We start from the raw sequence: 18,492 nt of genomic DNA on the forward strand, positions 1-18,492 counted from the left end.
AACACATAGTCTAATAGCCTCATCAGAAGATCAACCAGATCCGGTGGCAAGCCCCTGGTATGTAAGAAAAAACTCTGTGAGTACTAATAAAATTGATGATTATTTGAAATACAGTTGTTGATGGAGTTATGATTTGTTATTTTGAATTTGATCTATGTATCTTAATATCAGAGTAATGGGCCCTCTGCTCCACCAGAGGTATCAACGGGCACTATCCACCGACAGGCATGCGTCTCCTCCAGCACTGGTTGTTTTCTAAGCCCCTGTGACTGTGAGCGGTACTCTGCTGCTCGCCACTTCGAAGCCTCTGCAAACATGGAGTGGAGTCTAAAAAATACAAAATTCACTTGTGGTTTAAAGATCAAGTAGCTGACATAGCTCCCAGAATAGGTAAATGATTATAGGGGGTACTTGTGTAATGCCACAGGATTACCCCCAAGATAGCAGAGGGAGCGATCCCATATGTAGGCAGCTATCTGGAGAAAGCCAGGACCCAGGGGAGAGAGGTGGAGGACCTGGACTATTGAAGGAGCATCTTCTACCAACAGAGAAGGCCACAGATGAGGGTGAGAGCTGGACCAGGGGATTCCAACATTTGTTCAGCAACAGGGAATCCAGAGATGAGCACCTGAGATCTGTCGACCATAGTGGCACATGTGTGCACACAACGGACGGTGGACGTAGCCCTTCCTAGGGCGGGAAGTACTCTTGGGTGTGGTAAAGGAATGAAACGTTGTTTTTTAAGCGTCATTTCCCCCTAAAGTTAGTCAGTTATTCAGTTAAAATATCTCATAAGCTGTTCCTAGGTCCTTGGTTATTTTTAAGGGATATTGGGTGAGAGTTATCAAAACTGGTTCAAAGGAAAACTGGTTTAGTTGCCCATAGCAACCAATCATGTTCTAACTTTCATTTTTCAGAACTCCTTTGTAAAATGAAAAGTGGAATCTGATTGGTTGCTATGGGCAACTAAGCCAGTTCTGCTTTACACCAGTTTTGATAAATCTTCTCCACTGTGCAGAGATATACCCTGAGAGACTACGTGTGAGAGAGGGAGACATCTCTCACACAGGTGTGGGGCTGAAGACAGGGTTAACTCGGGATTGTTTGCTGAATTTAGCTTTCTGTTCAGTTATATTCACCGTTTACTGCTAGTTTCACATTAAAGTCTTATGTTGAAGCCCACAACCACCCATATCATACATCTCAACTTTTTGGAAAGTCAAAGAGGGACACTTATGGTTCATTGTGTGAAAGATCAATTTTTTGGGCATATTTATACACTTTATTAGTTTTCTTTTACTCAATAGTACAACAATTATCAGAATATAGAAACTTCTAAAATCCGAATTCCATCAGATAATTAAATAATATACAAGGTGGGGGTCTAACATACAGAGAGGAACCAGACAACCCTTTCTGGAACAATAATGTAAATGTAATAATGCAAATCTATACTTCAGATCAAAAAGAGGGACATTTTAAGGGGTTGTCCCACAAAAAATATTCTACAGTTTTCAAACCAGCACCTGGATCTGAATTCTTTTGTAATTGCATGTAATTGAATATTTAGTATAGCCAATAAAATGTATCTCTATAGCACCACCTGCTGTTTGGTCTTTTTCTTATTTCTTTGTCCTGCTCACTGAGATGGCCGCACATGCTCAGTTTCATCCTTCAACTGCCTCCTGAGCTGTGATAGGTGCAGCATAGACACGCCCCCTGAGCTGCAGCAGAGAAGACACTCCCCTTCAGCTGTCAGTTTGGTATAAATCTAGCAGAGCAATGAATGTGGAGATCTCTGGATCCATGTGAGGTACAGGGTAGTTTGTTAGAAAGAGACTTGTACTATATGATGTCTGATTTATATTGTTTACATTAGTCATGGGATAACCCCTTTAAGGAGCAAAGAGGGACAAAGGGACTTGGGTCAAAAGTAGAGACTGTCCCTCGAAAAGAGGTACACTTGGGAGGTATGCCATATTCTTCTGCACGTGTTTTGCACCTTATACTTGTACAGATTTCTCAGCTGAAGCACAGACTGTAACTCGTGATGCAGTTTAAAAAAAAAGGCTGAGGAGGTAGAAAAAGTTTGACAAATACAGCGCTGTAGTTTAGCTTCCGGGAAGCAATCCAAGTGTGCGTTGTACGCCTGCACCTAATCTCCATGCTATAAAAAAAACACACTGGACTCTGCCAAACCATAGAGAGAACTTGCAGCATGTCTCAGCAACTTCTCTCCCGAGCCCTGGTGTCCATAAACTGGCTCTCTGAGGCCTTGAAAACCTGCAAACCAGGTCCAGCTCTATGTGTTCTGGATGCTTCCTTCTACTACCCACCTATCAGAGATGGACGGAAGGAGTATGAAGAAAAACATATACCAGGAGCTTTGTATTTTGACATAGATGAATGCAAAGACCAGACATCTCCATATGAAGTGATGATCCCCAGTGAGTCTTATTTTGCCAAATACGTGGGCAATCTTGGCATTAACAATGATACTCATGTTGTGATTTATGATGCTGATCAAGTTGGTGTTTATTACGCTGCAAGAGCCTGGTGGATGTTTAGGGTATTCGGGCACAGTAAGGTATCTGTTCTGAATGGGGGCTTCAGAAACTGGGTAATGCAAGGCCTTCCTGTGACATCAGAGGTGGTGAAGCCGAAGCCGGAGTCTTTTCGAGCAGTGCTGAACCCTGCCCTGGTGAAGACATTTGAGGACATTCAGAGGAACATGAATACAAAAGAATTTCAGCTGGTAGATTCACGTTCTGAAGGGCGATACAAGGGTACAGAGCCAGAACCTGGAGAAGGTGAGACTTCAAGTAGCAAGTAGCATAATTTAATACATGGCAAGATATGTAACAGCATGTGGACAGTCTACGTGTCTCTGTTTGGAAGCAGAACAGGTGACTGTCCTTCTAGCTGACAGAAGCTTTAGAACAAGTAGCTACTGAGCTGTATATAATTAACAGCTATGTAAGTAGCTACAGTCCAGCATTAACCCCCTCACAGCACAGGAGGCAGATGAGATGATGTTTATACTGGTAAGTCCCTGTTGGACCATTTGTGGTACATTTTATCCACATTCAAAAGGTTGTGTTTTTGCTGTAAAAAAGCCATTGTAAAGTGCGAGGGGATTTAGAAATTCAAACACACATGCTACAAAATATGGGGACCAAATCTGTGCATTTTAGGGAAATATGTGGTGGGCATGTACTGTATGCCCCACGGCCTATTTTTTGTTCAAAATGTGAAATACATGAATTTGCATACAATTTTGTTGCAGGAAATAACTGATGTAAAATGTCCTGGTACTTTTACAATCTATAGAATATCTCTTATTAGACTGTGTATGGGTTTTTGGGCGGTCCTCAGGGGTGGGATTCAAATTTTTAACAGGTTCCCTACTCAACGGCGGACATGCGGCGTCACGACACATGTTTACATATACATACACCATATATATGCAACACACATACACATAAATACACCAAATATACAATACACACATATACCACCCAACTTTTAAAAAGCCTAAGGAGCTAAACGATGGAATGGAAGTGCTCATCTCCAGCTGCCGCTGTACTTTTAACAACCGGATCTGGAGAACCTGGGGGAACTGGCTGAATGCCATGTCTGGAGGTCCTTATAGTGCTTTAAAGGGGGTTTCCACCTTTTAGATATTAATCTATCCAGGGGATCTGTAGGGGTCCAACACCCACCTCCCATCCACTGTGTAGTGACCATGACATCGTACTACATTCATTTTAATAGGACCTGAGCCGCAGAACACCGGTGTTCTGTCATTCTGGTGGACCTTATCAAGATGTGATTCTCCTCTCGCTGCTTTCACACACCCGGAAATCCACCAATCAGCAGCCTCACACACAGGAACACACCTCTTCAAATATCCAGTCACTATCCTGAAACTTTTTACTATTTGTATGTCCTGACACGTCTATATTAAAATACGAGGAGACGTCCAGGACCCACCTACATTTGCATAATACATGCTCAGTGTCCTGTGCGTGGAAAAATGCTGTATCAAGCTAGTAGTCCTAGGTGAGAGAGAGACGAGGGGGAGGGGCACTGTGCGCTTATGTGGATAGGGGGGCTCTGTGTTTAGGGGCACTGAGCGCTTATGTGGATAGGGGGGCTCTGTGTTTAGGGGCACTGAGCGCTTATGTGGATAGGGGGGCTCCTTGTCTAGGGGGACTATGCGCTTATGTGGAAAGGAGGCTCTGTGTTTAGGGGGCTGTCCACTCATGTGATGGGGGGCTCTGTGTTTAGGGGCGCTGTGCGCTTATGTGGATAGGGGGGCTCTGTGTTTAGGGGCACTGTGCGCTTATGTGATAGGGGGCTCTGTGTTTAGGGGCACTGTGCGCTTATGTGATAGGGGGATCTGTGCTTAGGGGGGCTGTGCGCTTATGTGGATGGGGGGCTCTCTGCTTAGGGGGGCTGTGTGCTTATGTGATAGGGGGGATCTGTGCGCTTATTTGATAGGGGGGATCTGTGCTTAGGGGGGCTTTGGCTTATGTGGATAGGGGGCTCTGTGTTTAGGGGGCTGTGCACTCATGTGATAGGGGGGCTCTGTGTTTAGGGGCGCTGTGCGCTTATGTGGATAGGGGGGCTCTGTGTTTAGGGGCACTGTGCGCTTATGTGATAGGGGGCTCTGTGCCCTTATGTGATAGGGGGGATCTGTGCTTAGGGGGGCTGTGTGCTTATGTGATGGGGGGCTCTGTGTTTAGGGGCACTGTGCGCTTATGTGATAGGGGGCTCTGTGTTTAGGGGCACTGTGCGCTTATGTGATAGGGGGGATCTGTGCTTAGGGGGGCTGTGCGCTTATGTGGATGGGGGGCTCTCTGCTTAGGGGGGCTGTGTGCTTATGTGATAGGGGGGATCTGTGCGCTTATTTGATAGGGGGATCTGTGCTTAGGGGGGCTTTGGCTTATGTGGATAGGGGGCTCTATGTTTAGGGGGCTGTGCACTCATGTGATAGGGGGGCTCTGTGTTTAGGGGCGCTGTGCGCTTATGTGGATAGGGGGGCTCTGTGTTTAGGGGCACTGTGCGCTTATGTGATAGGGGGCTCTGTGCCCTTATGTGATAGGGGGGATCTGTGCTTAGGGGGGCTGTGTGCTTATGTGGATAGGGGGCTCTGTGTTTAGGGGGCTGTGCGCTCATGTGATAGGGGGGCTCCCTGCCATGCTAAACACACGTTCAGATAATACACCAGCTGCAGTGTCTTGTCGTCAGCACATTGTCTGAAGAACTGCCACGCCAGGGAACTCCTTAGAGCTGGCTTTGGTGTGCTCAGTCCCTTGGTGTGGTGGACAGTAGCAGGCGTACTGTCTAGAGGACAGTCGCTCCACTTTTGCACCCTGCTCCCTCTTCTGCTGTGCTGGTGGCTCTGTGCGACTACCGCCTCTTCCTCCGAACTACACAGGTCACGCGCCTGACCTTGATTACATGTGGGGTCAAGGACCTCATCGCATTGTCCTCCACATCATCTTCCACCCAGTCTTCACCCCTCCTTGTCGGTCTGCACACTGCAGAAAGCCCCAGCAGTTGGCACCTGTGTTTTGTCATCATCCGACATGTGCTGCCATGGTCCTCCCATGTACTCATCTTGATACATAAGTGGTTGGGCAATGGTGCACTCAATCTCTTCCACTTCTGGGGCATCGCTAGGTGGATGGCCCCGGGAAACCCTGCTAACAGAGTCATCAAAAAGCAGAAGAGACTGCTGCATGACTTGGGGCTCTGACTGCTTAGCTGATTTGCAAGGGAGTGAGGTGAAAGACTGATGGCCATGGGCTGCAGGTGCCAACTCGGATCTTTCAGCAGGAGACTGGGTGGGAGACAATGTGAAGGAACTGGAGGCACTGTCAGCAACCAAATCTACTATCGCCTGTACTTGTTCAGGCCTCACCATTCGTAGAGCCGAATTAGGCCCGACCGAATAACTCTGAAGGTTCTATCGCCTACTCGCACCTGAGGAAGGTGTTTCACTTGTGCGTGTAGCTGGCACAGATCGACCACGTCCTCTCCCTGCAACAGGAGCTCCACCAGCAGCACCACAACCAGAGCCACGTCCCTTATTTGACGCTCTCCTCATTCTCTGCAAATTTAAGATCTTGAGTGTTTTTAGAAGAACAGAATATAACAGCAGTATCTAACACGTGTATTTCACACTGACAGAAGCAGCAAAGACCGCAAATTTAGTATTTTGCCCAAAATGGGTGTTTTTTAAAACCCTGAAAATTATTGCAGTATTTCAAGCTTAAATTTCACACTGACAAATGCTGCAAAGACCCCAGATGGAGGGTGTTGCCAAAAATGGGTGGCTTTTTGAAACCCAGTATATAATTGCAGTATTTCAAGCTTATATTTGACTGTCACAAATGCACATATGCTGTGCTGGTGCACTGAACTTAAATGGCCGCCGCCGCCCACCTAACTAACAGACAGATAAAAGTTATTTTTCTGTGTCACTGGGCTCAGGGCAGGGTAAATAGATTGTGCACTGCACCCACACAACTAAATCTAGGTAGATCGCTAAGAGTTAACAAGCACTTCAGATTAAAGATTCTGTCCTATTCTCTCCCTCACATCAGCAGCATCCTCTCCCTACAATAAGCACAGCAGAGTGACGTGCAGCGCTACCTGACTCCAGCTTATATAGAGGCTGGGTCATATGCTGCACTGGCCAATCACAGACATGCCATTAGTAGACATTGCTGTAATGGTTTCTAAGGGCACACAAGTTAAGCACTAGTTGATTGATTGCTCTGCAGCCTTTCAAAAAGCGCCATTAACTTGCCGAACCCCAAACCCAAACTTTAGGGTCCGGGTTCCAAAAATCCTAAAGTTCGGTACAAACCCGAACTGTACAGTTCGGGTTCGCTCAACCCTACTCAGAATAGTATATTCAAATTAAAAACAAGAAATATCATATAGTGAAGTATGTGTAAGTGTAAAAGAAAATTAGTGCATGCCTGCCTTGCGCCTAGGGAACTGCGTGTAATGATGTCCGATCCGTCAAACTATATATGTCGCCATCAGACCATCCACATGGAAGACCACCACATCTCAGCCGTCAAGCATATGTATAAAAGCAATCACAAGTCAAAAGAATTACAAAAAAAACTAACATAAAAAACTTACATTGAGTTATCATGTGTCCAGCGTAAATCCGTTCACAATGGCCCAGTGTGCTGTTACAAAGTCAGCTTGAAGGGAAGTGTAGCCTTCCGAGGTTTCTGTGGTCCGGGCGGACTTTGGAACCGCACACTGGACCATTTTTTATTAAAGAATTTTTTAGCACCCCCTATCACATAAGCGCACAGCCCCCCTAAACACAGAGCCCCCCTATCACATAAGAGCACAGCCCCCCTAAACACAGAGCCCCCCTATCACATAAGCGCACAGCCCCCCTAAACACAGAGCCCCCCTATCACATAAGCGCACAGCCCCCCTAAACACAGAGCCCCCCTATCACATAAGCGCACAGAGCCCCCCTATCACATAAGCGCACAGAGCCCCCCCATCCACATAAGTGCACAGCTCCCCTAAGCACAGAGCCCCCTATCCACATAAGCGCACAGCGCCCCTAAGCACACAGCCCCCCTACACACAGAGCCCCCTATCACATAAGCACACAGCGCCCCTAAGCACAGAGCCCCCCTATCACATAAGCGCACATCCCCCCTAAACACAGAGCCCCCTTATCACATAAGCGCACGGCCCCCCTATTACATGAGCGCACAGCCCCTCTAAACACAGAGCCCCCATCACATAAGCGCACAGTACCCCTAAGGACAGAGCCCCCCTATCACATGAGCGCACAGCCCCCCTAAACACAGAGCCCCCATCACATAAGCGCACAGTACCCCTAAGGACAGAGCCCCCCTATCCACATAAGCGCACAGCCCCCAAAACACAGAGCCCCCATCACATAAGCGCACAGTACCCCTAAGGACAGAGCCCCCCTATCCACATAAGCGCACAGCCCCCAAAACACAGAGCCCCCATCACATAAGCGCACAGTACCCCTAAGGACAGAGCCCCCTATCCACATAAGCGCACAGCCCCCCTCCCCCCCTCCCCCCCCTGCCCCTCCTCCTCCCCTCCTCCTCCCCTCCTCCTCCTCCCTCCCTCCTCCTCCTCCCCTCCTCCTCCTCCCCTCCTCCTCCTCCCCTCCTCCTCCTCCCCTCCTCCTCCCCCCCTCCTCCCCTCCTCCCCCTCCTCCTCCCCCCCTCCTCCCCCCTCCTCCTCCCCTCCTCCTCCCCCCTCCTCCCCCCCTCCTCCCCCTCCTCCTCCCCTCCTCCTCCCCCCTCCCCCCTCCTCCCCCCTCCTCCTCCCCTCCTCCTCCCCCCTCCTCCCCCCTCCTCCTCCTCCCCTCCTCCTCCTCCTCCCCCCTCCTCCTCCCCCTCCTCCTCCTCCTCCCCCTCCTCCTCCCCTCCTCCTCCCCTCCTCCTCCCCCTCCTCCCTCCCCTCCTCCTCCCCCTCCTCCTCCCCCCTCCTCCCCCCTCCTCCTCCCCCTCCTCCCCCCTCCTCCTCCCTCCTCCTCCCCTCCTCCTCCCCTCCTCCCCCTCCTCCTCCCCTCCTCCTCCCCCCTCCTCCTCCCCTCTCCTCCTCCCCTCTCCTCCTCCCCTCCTCCTCCCCCCCCACACTCAGCTCTGCTATGTGGTGACCTCGATATTCTGCACTCAGCTCTGCGGTAAGGATTAACTGCTCCTTATGATTTGTGCGCGCGTGCGCACTCAGGGGTAGGGAGATCTGATGGAACATTTTGTCCTGGAAAATGTACCTACCCCTAAGTGCGCACGCGCGGTGTACGGTTTCATGCACGCGCATGAAGTTCTTCGTGCATGCGCTGCAATGATTGTTTGCTAATTCAGTGGATGTGTGCTTGCGCAGCGCCGCACATACCCTCCTCCAGCTGATTCCTGTGCGGCCGCGTCACTTCCAGTATAGCGTTTTGGTAAGGTATAGAAATCTGCCAGACCACCGGCACTGCCACTACACAGTGGACGGACGATTCTGCTTCCGGCTCCATCCACTGTTGGATGCAAACAGCTGATCGAGGAGGCCGTCGTACCCTCACCAATATGACATTGATGACCAAGCTGGAGGATAGGTCATTAATATCCAAAAGGTAGAAACTCCCTTTAAGGGTTTAATCTATGGTTTTCCATAGGTTCATTGGCTTTCTATGACATTACTACTAGTGTATATATGTGTGTGTGTTTGTGATATGGAAATTCTTTTGTGACCCACTGGGTACAGGAATCAGTAATAACTGTGTACTGCGCTGTGGAGCATGTTGGCTCTATACAGTATGTGGAACAGGAAAGAAGCGATGTAAGGCTACTTTCACACTAGCGTTCGATCGGATCCGTTCTGAACGGATCAGATCATATTAATGCAGACGGAGGCTCCGTTCAGAACGGATCCGTCTGCATTAATAACTTAGAAAAAATTCTAAGTGTGAAAGTAGACTGAGCGGATCCGTCCAGACTTTCAATGTAAAGTCAATGGGGGACGGATCCGCTTGAAGATTGAGCCATATGGTGTCATCTTCAAGCGGATCCGTTCCCATTGACTTACATTGTAAGTCTGAACGGATCCGCTCGCCTCCGCACGGCCAGACGGACAGCTGAACGCTGCAAGCAGCGTTCAGCTGTCCGCCTGTCCGTGCGGAGGCGAGCGGAGCGGAGGCTGAACGCCGCCAGACTGATGCAGTCTGAGCGGATCAGCTCCATTCAGACTGCATCAGGGCTGGACGGCTGCGTTCGGGTCCGCTCGTGAGCCCCTTCAAACGGAGCTCACGAACGGACCTATGAACGCTAGTGTGAAAGTAGCCTTAGTGTTTTTTTCTTAATTTTTCTACCGAAGAATATGATTTTGTGTTCCAGTGGATGTGCCTGTCTGATATGCAGGGTGTGGATGTACCACACCCTGGCATGTTTATCATATAAAGTGTTGATTTCAGCTGCTGTTTTGCATCCAGTTTTAACCCTTTCGCTGCTATGCCTGTTTGGACTTTTTTTTTTACATCGGGTAAACAGGACAGTTTTTGCAGTTTTTACCTGTACAAATAAAACCTAAATTGCAAAAAAAAAAAAAAAAAGTATACTAAAACAGGAGTATACCTTACTTACAGAAACACATGTGGTGATAGCAGTATATATGACAAAAACACACTAGTGATGTCACAGCAGTAAACCTTACAGGGACACACTAGTGATGTCACAGCAGTATACCTTACAGAAACACACTTGAGATGTCACAGCAGTATACCTTACAGAAACACACTAGTGATGTCACAGCAGTATACCTTACAGGGACACACTAGTGGTGCCACAGCAGTAAACCTTACAGAAACACACTAGTGATGTCACAGCAGTAAACCTTACAGAAACAGACTAGTGATGTCACAGCAGTAAACCTTACAGAAACACACTAGTGATGTCACAGCAGTATACCTTACAGAAACACACTAGTGATGTCACAGCAGTATACCTTACAGAAACACACTAGTGATGTCACAGCAGTAAACCTTACAGAAACACACTAGTGATGTCACAGCAGTATACCTTACAGAAACAAACTAGTGATGTCACAGCAGTGTACCTTACAGAAATACACTAGTGATGTCACAGCAGTATACCTTACAGGGACACACTAGTGGTGCCACAGCAGTAAACCTTACAGAAACACACTAGTGATGTCACAGCAGTAAACCTTACAGAAACAGACTAGTGATGTCACAGCAGTAAACCTTACAGAAACACACTAGTGATGTCACAGCAGTATACCTTACAGAAACACACTAGTGATGTCACAGCAGTATACCTTACAGAAACACACTAGTGATGTCACAGCAGTAAACCTTACAGAAACACACTAGTGATGTCACAGCAGTATACCTTACAGAAACAAACTAGTGATGTCACAGCAGTGTACCTTACAGAAATACACTAGTGATGTCACAGCAGTAAACCTTACAGAAACACATGTGGTGATAGCAGTATACCTTACAGAAACACATGTGGTGATAGCAGTATACCTTACAGAAACACATGTGGTGATAGCAGTATACCTTACAGAAACACATTAGTGATATCACAGCAGTAAACCTTACAGAAACAAACTAGTGATGTCACAGCAGTATACCTTACAGAAACAAACTAGTGATGTCACGGCAGTAAACCTTACAGAAACACACTAGTGATGTCACAGCAGTAAACCTTACAGAAACAAACTAGTGATGTCACGGCAGTAAACCTTACAGAAACAGACTAGTGATGTCACAGCAGTATACCTTACAGGAACACACTAGTGATGCCACAGCAGTATACCTTACAGAAACAGACTAGTGATGTCACAGCAGTAAACCTTACAGAAATACACTAGTGATGTCACAGCAGTAAACCCTACAGAAACAAACTAGTGATGTCACGGCAGTAAACCTTACAGAAACAGACTAGTGATGTCACGGCAGTAAACCTTACAGAAACAGACTAGTGATGTCACAGCAGTATACCTTACAGGAACACACTAGTGATGCCACAGCAGTATACCTTACAGAAACAGACTAGTGATGTCACAGCAGTAAACCTTACAGAAACAGACTAGTGATGTCACAGCAGTATACCTTACAGAAACAGACTAGTGATGTCACAGCAGTGTACCTTACAGAAACACACTAGTGATGCCACAGCAGTGTACCTTACAGAAACAGACTAGTGATGTCACAGCAGTAAACCTTACAGAAACAGACTAGTGATGTCACAGCAGTAAACCTTACAGAAACAGACTAGTGATGTCACAGCAGTATACCTTACAGAAACAGACTAGTGATGTCACAGCAGTGTACCTTACAGAAACACACTAGTGATGCCACAGCAGTGTACCTTACAGAAACAGACTAGTGATGTCACAGCAGTGTACCTTACAGAAACAGACTAGTGATGTCACAGCAGTAAACCTTACAGAAACAGACTAGTGATGTCAAAGTTGCTCACTTTTTGGAAATTCACTTTTGATGTCACAGCAATGAACATGACGGAAACACATTTGTGATGTCACAGTTGCTTAACTGATTCATTTGAAACCCAGCTGTGATATCACAGCAGCTAAGTGGGTTCACATCTGCGTTCTGGATTCCGTTATGGCTTTCCGTTATAAAATGGATATAACGGAATCCATAAGACGGAAGGACGGATCTGTTCTGCTGCTCATAGACTAGTATTATGACGGAATGCAAAACTGAAGCCTTTAAAAGGTATTCCGTTTTGCTTTTCGTCTTAACAGAAGTCTATGGGGAAGCATAACGGATCCGTCTGGTTTCCGTTATGCAGAACGGAGAAAAAAGTTCTGTCGACAGGACTTTGTTTTCCGTCTTGCATAACGGGACCCAGGCGGATCCGTTATGATTCCCATAGACTTCTATTAAGACGGATCAAAACTGAATGCCTCTTAGTCTTAAGGCTTCCGTTTTTACTTCCGTCTTATGGATTCCGTTATTTTCCGTTATAACCATGTTATAACGTAAAGCCATAACGGAATCCAGAACGCACCCTTACCTGGCAGACGCCCACTTCTGATGTCAAGTCATCTTAATATACTAAAATCCACTTGTGATATTCTAGCACCTTCACTTGATAAAAGCCACTTGTGATGTCACAGCACCTTACAGTACACTAGTGATGTCACAGCACCTTACAGTACACTAGTGATGTCACAGCACCTTATAGTACCTGACGAAAACACATTTGTGCTGTCAGAACAGCTTGCCTCATGGAAACACACTTGTGATGTTACAGCTGCTTACTGATGGAAGGAGCTTACCTGAGGCAGCTTGTCGATGGAATCACACCTGTCACAGAAGTTTAAAGGGAACCGGTCACCATGGAAATGCTAAATAATCTGCACATAGCATGTTATAGAGCCGGAGGAGCTGAGCAGATTGGTATTTAGTTTTATGGGAAAAGATTCCATAGAACTTATTAGTGATAGACGGCCTTCCCTCTATGACTGTGTATATAGAGATGGCTGTCAATCACTGATAGGACCGCCTCCTGGACTGTACCACATCTGATTTCATAGCACATAAGGCTACTTTCACACTGGCGTTTTGGCTTTCCGTTTGTGAGATACGTTCAGGGCTCTCACAAGCGGTCCAAAACGGATCAGTTTTGCCCTAATAAATTCTGAATGGAAAAGGATCCGCTCAGAATGCATCGGTTTGCCTCCGATCAGTCTCCATTCCGCTCTGGAGGCGGACACCAAAATGCTGCCTGACGTGTTTTGCTGTCCGCCTGATGAAGCAGAGCCAAACGGATCCGTCCTGGCACACAATGTAAGTCAATGGGGACGGATCCGTTTTCTCTGACACAATCTGGCAGAATAGAAAACAGATCTGTCCCCCATTGAATTTCAATGGTGTTCAAGACGGATCCGTCATGGCTATAGAAGACATAATACAACCGGATACGTTCATGACGGATGCATGCGGTTGTATTATTTTAATGGAAGCGTTTTTGCAGATCCATGATGGATCCGCAAAAAACGCTAGTGTGAAATTAGCCTTAGGCCTCTTGCACACTTTTTTTTCCCGTTTACGTTCCTTTTTTTGCGTTCCATATACGGAACCATTCATTTCAATGGATCCGCAAAAGAAATGGAAGGTACTCTGTATGCCTTCCATTTCCATTTTTCCGTTCCGTTCTAAGATAGAACATGTCCTATTATTGTCCGCATAAGGGCTCGTTCACACGACCGTATTGCTTTTTCAGTGTTTTGCGGGCCATTTTAACCGGATCCGTTTTTCTGTGTTTTTTTTCGTAGTGTTTCCAGTTCTGTTCTGTTTTTCCGTATGGCTCATACAGTATACAGTAATTACATTGAAAAAATTGGGCTGGGCATAACATTTTCAATAGATGGTTCCGCAATAACATGTATGTGACCCATTGACTTGAATGGAGCCACGGAACATGATTTGCGGGCAATAATAGGACATGTTCTATTTTTGAACGGAACGGAAATACGGAAACGGAATGCATACAGAGTACATTCCGTTTTTTTGGCGGAACCATTGAAATGAATGGTTCCGTATACGGACCGTATACGGAACGCAAAAAAAAGCCCATATACGGAACGCAAATAACGTTCATGTTAGGCTACATGCACACGAACGTTGTTTGTTTCCGTGTCCATTCCGTTTTTTTGGGCGGATAAGATGCGGACCCATTCATTTCAGTGTGTACGCAAAAATCAGTATATCCGTTCCGTAGCCCCGCAAAAAAAATAGAACATGTCCTATTCTTGTCCATTTTAGGCATTGTTACAATGGATCCGCAAAAAAAAAAACGGATGGCATATGGATGTCATCCGTTTTTTTTTTGCGGATCCGCAATTTGCAGACCGCAAAACACATACGGTCGTGTGCATGTAGCCTTAAAGAGCCCTAGCGGACAAGGATAGTACTGTTCAGGGGCCAGCTGTTCTGTTCTGCAAAAAAACGGAATGCACACGGAAGTCATCCATATTTTTTGTGGATCCATTTTTTGCAGACTGCAAAATACTGAAAAAGCCATATGGTTGTGTGGAAGAGGCCTTAGGCTACTTTCACACTAGAGGCACGGACCTCCGACAGGCTGTTCCGTCGGGTGAACAGCCTGTCGGATCCGTCCTGCCGCTAGTGACCGTGTGCCCCCGGACTGCAGCTCCCTCCCCATTGACTATAATGGAGGCGGGGGTGGAGTTCCGGCGGAGGCACGGCGAGAGGCTGACGGAAAAAATTTCGGACATGTCGTAGTTTTAGCTGCAGTCCGGGGGCACACGGTCACTAGCGGCAGGACGGATCCGACAGGCTGTTCACCCGACGGAACAGCCTGCTGGAGGTCCGTGCTGCTAGTGTGAAAGTAGCCTTACTTGAAGGAAACACACTTGCCATGTAAGACCTGCCACATGATGAAAGTCTGCTTGTGATGTCACGGACTCATGTTAGCTGACCTCTCCAAACTCCCCTTCGATGTCCCAACAACTTACCTGACAGAAACTCACTTCTGATGTTGCAGCCACTTACCTGATGGAAATCCATTAGGTGGCAATAATATGAACACTCATACCCGATAAATATTTTGATCCTCAGCCCATGTTTAAGGACCTTATAACTTTACTTATTATTTTTACCAGGGATGGAAGTACTATTTTCAGAAGTGTTTTGTGTATTGGTCTCTTGAGCTAGAGATGTGTTTGAAAAAAATAGTTACTGGTCTAGAACGATGGTGATGGTGCTCTAAATACTTCTAGTGGCATGACTCCTTTGATATCTCTACTACTGTGACATCACCACATGCCACAAAGGGGACTTATCCCCCCTGTGATGTTACCCTCACCTACTATGGAACCTTTAACATGATGCTTCACATCTGTGGCATGGTACCAGTGGCGGACTGGTAACTAAATGTGGCCCCATGTTGCAGGCGGGTCCAAATTGACAGAAGGCAGGACAACATAATTAGGCAGAGACAGCAGAAGTAGGTAAGAGCAATATACCACCCCAGTTGACTCAAAAAACCACAATGCAGCACAATATACTGTCACCTGCGCCACACTATTCAACTGTATCGCTGTCCTTGTAACTGCAATACAGTAGATTCTGATAGCCAGGTGCGTATGAGAGAATTGGACCATCATGTACCTGGCTGGCGGCCACGAGAAGGGCTTGGGTGGCACTCCTAGCTATCGGCTCATCAGGAAATTTTTATTGTAGGGTTTATGGCCAGTCCGCCCCTGCATGGTACAACCCTGCTGGTAGGTGCAGCCGTGGCTATATAACAGCTACTGGTCGGTGTGCTCTTTGTAGGACCAGCACTCCAGTACCATGAGTTCCTCTATATAAATAAAACCCTTCCCTCCTCCCCATAGTATAAGGTCTCCTGGATCCCCAGCAGAATATGGTCCCTAAGGGTGGGTCCACATCACGTTTTATGCCTCCGTTTGACGTATACCTTAGAAAAAAAGGATACAAAAACACAGCACACTACGTTCTTGTATCCTGCAAAGTCCGGTAAAAAAATATATACTTCTTTTTTTCAATGGTAACAAAAACATGTCTTTTTTTAAATAATGGTGAAGGATGCTACTGTATGGCATCAGTCTGAGGCATCCGGTTAACATATACTTTTTTGTATACGTTAAACGGATGGGAAAAACGTGATGTGAACCCACCCTAAATCTGACCATATACTGTACATTAGATAGAAGTTGGTTGATGGTTGAACAGCAGATGAACAAACAAACATCTGGTGAACGTTGGTTTCACAGACACGGCCATGCACATTTTAGTTCATATTGGCTTTACAGTTGATCAAACTGCCCATACATGTTCAATGAAACAGGTGATGGACGAAACATCTTCCTGGGAAAGTTTTTTCAAAGAAATATCCTTTGTTTATGAATTATCTTTCTTTGAACGAAAGATCTTTTGCCCGACTATTTGACGAAAATATTAAACATAGGCGACTTCTTTTCAAACGGTAATGGTTTGTCATTGGTTAGCTAAAATGGTAGTTTGTTGTTAAACCTTACCGTCAAATGTTCATTTTGATTGAAATTGTCTATTTTGGTCACCTTTAGGCCTCTTTCACACAACCGTATGGCTTTTTCAGTGTTTTGTGGTCCGTTTTTCACGGATCCGTTGTTCCGTTTTTTGTTTCCGTTCCGTTTTTCCATTCCGTTTTTCCGTATGGCATATACAGTATACAGTAATTACATAGAAGAAATTGGGCTGGGCATAACATTTTCAATAGATGGTTCCGCAAAAACCGAACGGATATTGAAGACATACGGATGCATTTCCGTATGTGTTCTGTTTTTTTTGCGGACCCATTGACTTAAATGGAGCGACAGAAGGTGATTTGCGGGCAATAATAGGACATGTTTTATCTTTCAACAGAATGGAAAAACGGAAATGCGAAAACGGAATGCATACGGAGTACATTCAGTTTTTTTGCGGAACCATTGAAATGAATGGTTCCGTATACGGAACGCAAAAAACGTCCCGTAAACAGAAAAAAAAAACGAACGTGTGAAGCCCGTTGCCGTATTGCGGACCCGCAATAGACGGGCATCGTTTAATGGCCATTCTGCATCACAGAGGCGGACCCATTCATTTCAATGGGTCCGCAAATCCAGAGATGCAGAAAGGTGCGGTACAGAGGAACGGAACACTACATAAGCACTACACAGTGCTTTCTGGGGTTCTGTTCCGTACCTCCGCACCGCAAAAAGATAGAACTTGCTCTATCTTTTTGTGGGACAGAAGGATCGCAGACCCATTCAAGTGAATGGGTCTGCGATCCCCATGTGCCTGCCCCACGGATGGTGCCCGTGCATTGCGGACCGCAATTTGCGGTCCACAGCACAGGCTTCACGCGTTCGTGTGAACAAGCCCTTAGACTAATGTGTAATGTGTATGGGCCACCAAAGATATTCATGGCTCACGATCGTCCTTCCTGCACATGTACACCTTCAGAAGCTTCAAACGGTATGCTAAGAATTGTAGTTCTTACTAAAATAATAACCTATCTCCATTTATTCCTTGTAGTGATATTTCCTGGTCACATTCCTGGATCCTTAAACCTCGTATTTACAAGCTTCTTGACAGAAGAAGGGTTTGAGAAGTCCCCAGATGAAATGAAGCAACTTTTTCAAGAAAAGGGAATTGATCTGAAGAAGCCTCTGACTATTACTTGTCGACGTGGCGTTACCGCGTGCCAGCTGGCACTGGCTTCATTCATTCTGGGCAAGGAAGATACTGCTATCTATGATGGCTCGTGGTTTGAGTGGTTCCATAGGGCTAAACCAGAAGACAGAGTCACTCTGTGGAATGATGGCAAGTGAGGAATAAGATAATGATGTACTATTACTACGAGTGTTACATGATTATTGGGTCAGTATAACAAAAAAATAAAAATAAATGAATAGTCAACTATAGGATTTCTACTCAAAAATTTAGGAAATGAAATGTTAGCGAAGAAAACAAAGGATGGTGATTATGTTTCTTTTATTTACAGAAATAGTCATTTGTATATTCACTTATTGCAGCCATTTTGCTCGTCACCTTTGTTTTAGGCCTCTTTCACACTACAGTATGTCCATTTCAGTGTTTTGCGGTCCGTTTTTCACGGATCCGTTGTTCCGTTTTTTTTGCTTCCGTTGTGGTTCCGTTTCCGTTCCGTTGTTCCGTTCCGTTTTTCCGTATGGCAAATACAGTATACAGTAATTACATAGAAAAAATTGGGCTGGGCATAACATTTTCAATAGATGGTTCAGAAAAAACGGAACGGAAACGGAAGACATACGGATGCATTTCCGTATGTGTTCAGTTTTTTTTGCGGACCCATTGACTTGAATGGAGCCACGGAACGTGATTTGCGGCCAAATATAGGACATGTTCTATCTTTCAACGGAACGGAA

The 18,492-nt window shown here is 46.2% G+C and overlaps 1 protein-coding gene across 1 annotated transcript; it reads left to right on the forward strand.

Moving 5' to 3' along the window:
- Positions 1 to 2,119: 2,119 nt before the first annotated feature.
- Positions 2,120 to 18,265, forward strand: LOC122943485 (thiosulfate sulfurtransferase-like). Its single transcript, XM_044301263.1, has 2 exons — positions 2,120 to 2,810; positions 17,621 to 18,265. The coding sequence occupies exons 1-2, from the start codon at positions 2,219 to 2,221 to the stop codon at positions 17,914 to 17,916; spliced, it is 888 nt and encodes a 295-aa protein (XP_044157198.1). The 5' UTR covers positions 2,120 to 2,218; the 3' UTR covers positions 17,917 to 18,265.
- Positions 18,266 to 18,492: the final 227 nt, after the last annotated feature.

The sequence above is a fragment of the Bufo gargarizans genome, chromosome 7 (genome assembly GCF_014858855.1).
Source record: "Bufo gargarizans isolate SCDJY-AF-19 chromosome 7, ASM1485885v1, whole genome shotgun sequence".
NCBI classification, from domain to species: domain Eukaryota; kingdom Metazoa; phylum Chordata; class Amphibia; order Anura; family Bufonidae; genus Bufo; species Bufo gargarizans.

Excerpts from the sequence above, each read along its gene's own strand:
- LOC122943485 (XM_044301263.1), top strand. The coding sequence starts at position 2,219 with ATGTCTCAGCAACTTCTCTCCCGAGCCCTGGTGTCCATAAACTGGCTC. Across the intron at positions 2,811-17,620 it reads AGAGCCAGAACCTGGAGAAG|TGATATTTCCTGGTCACATT; the intron begins GTGAGACTTCAA and ends TATTCCTTGTAG.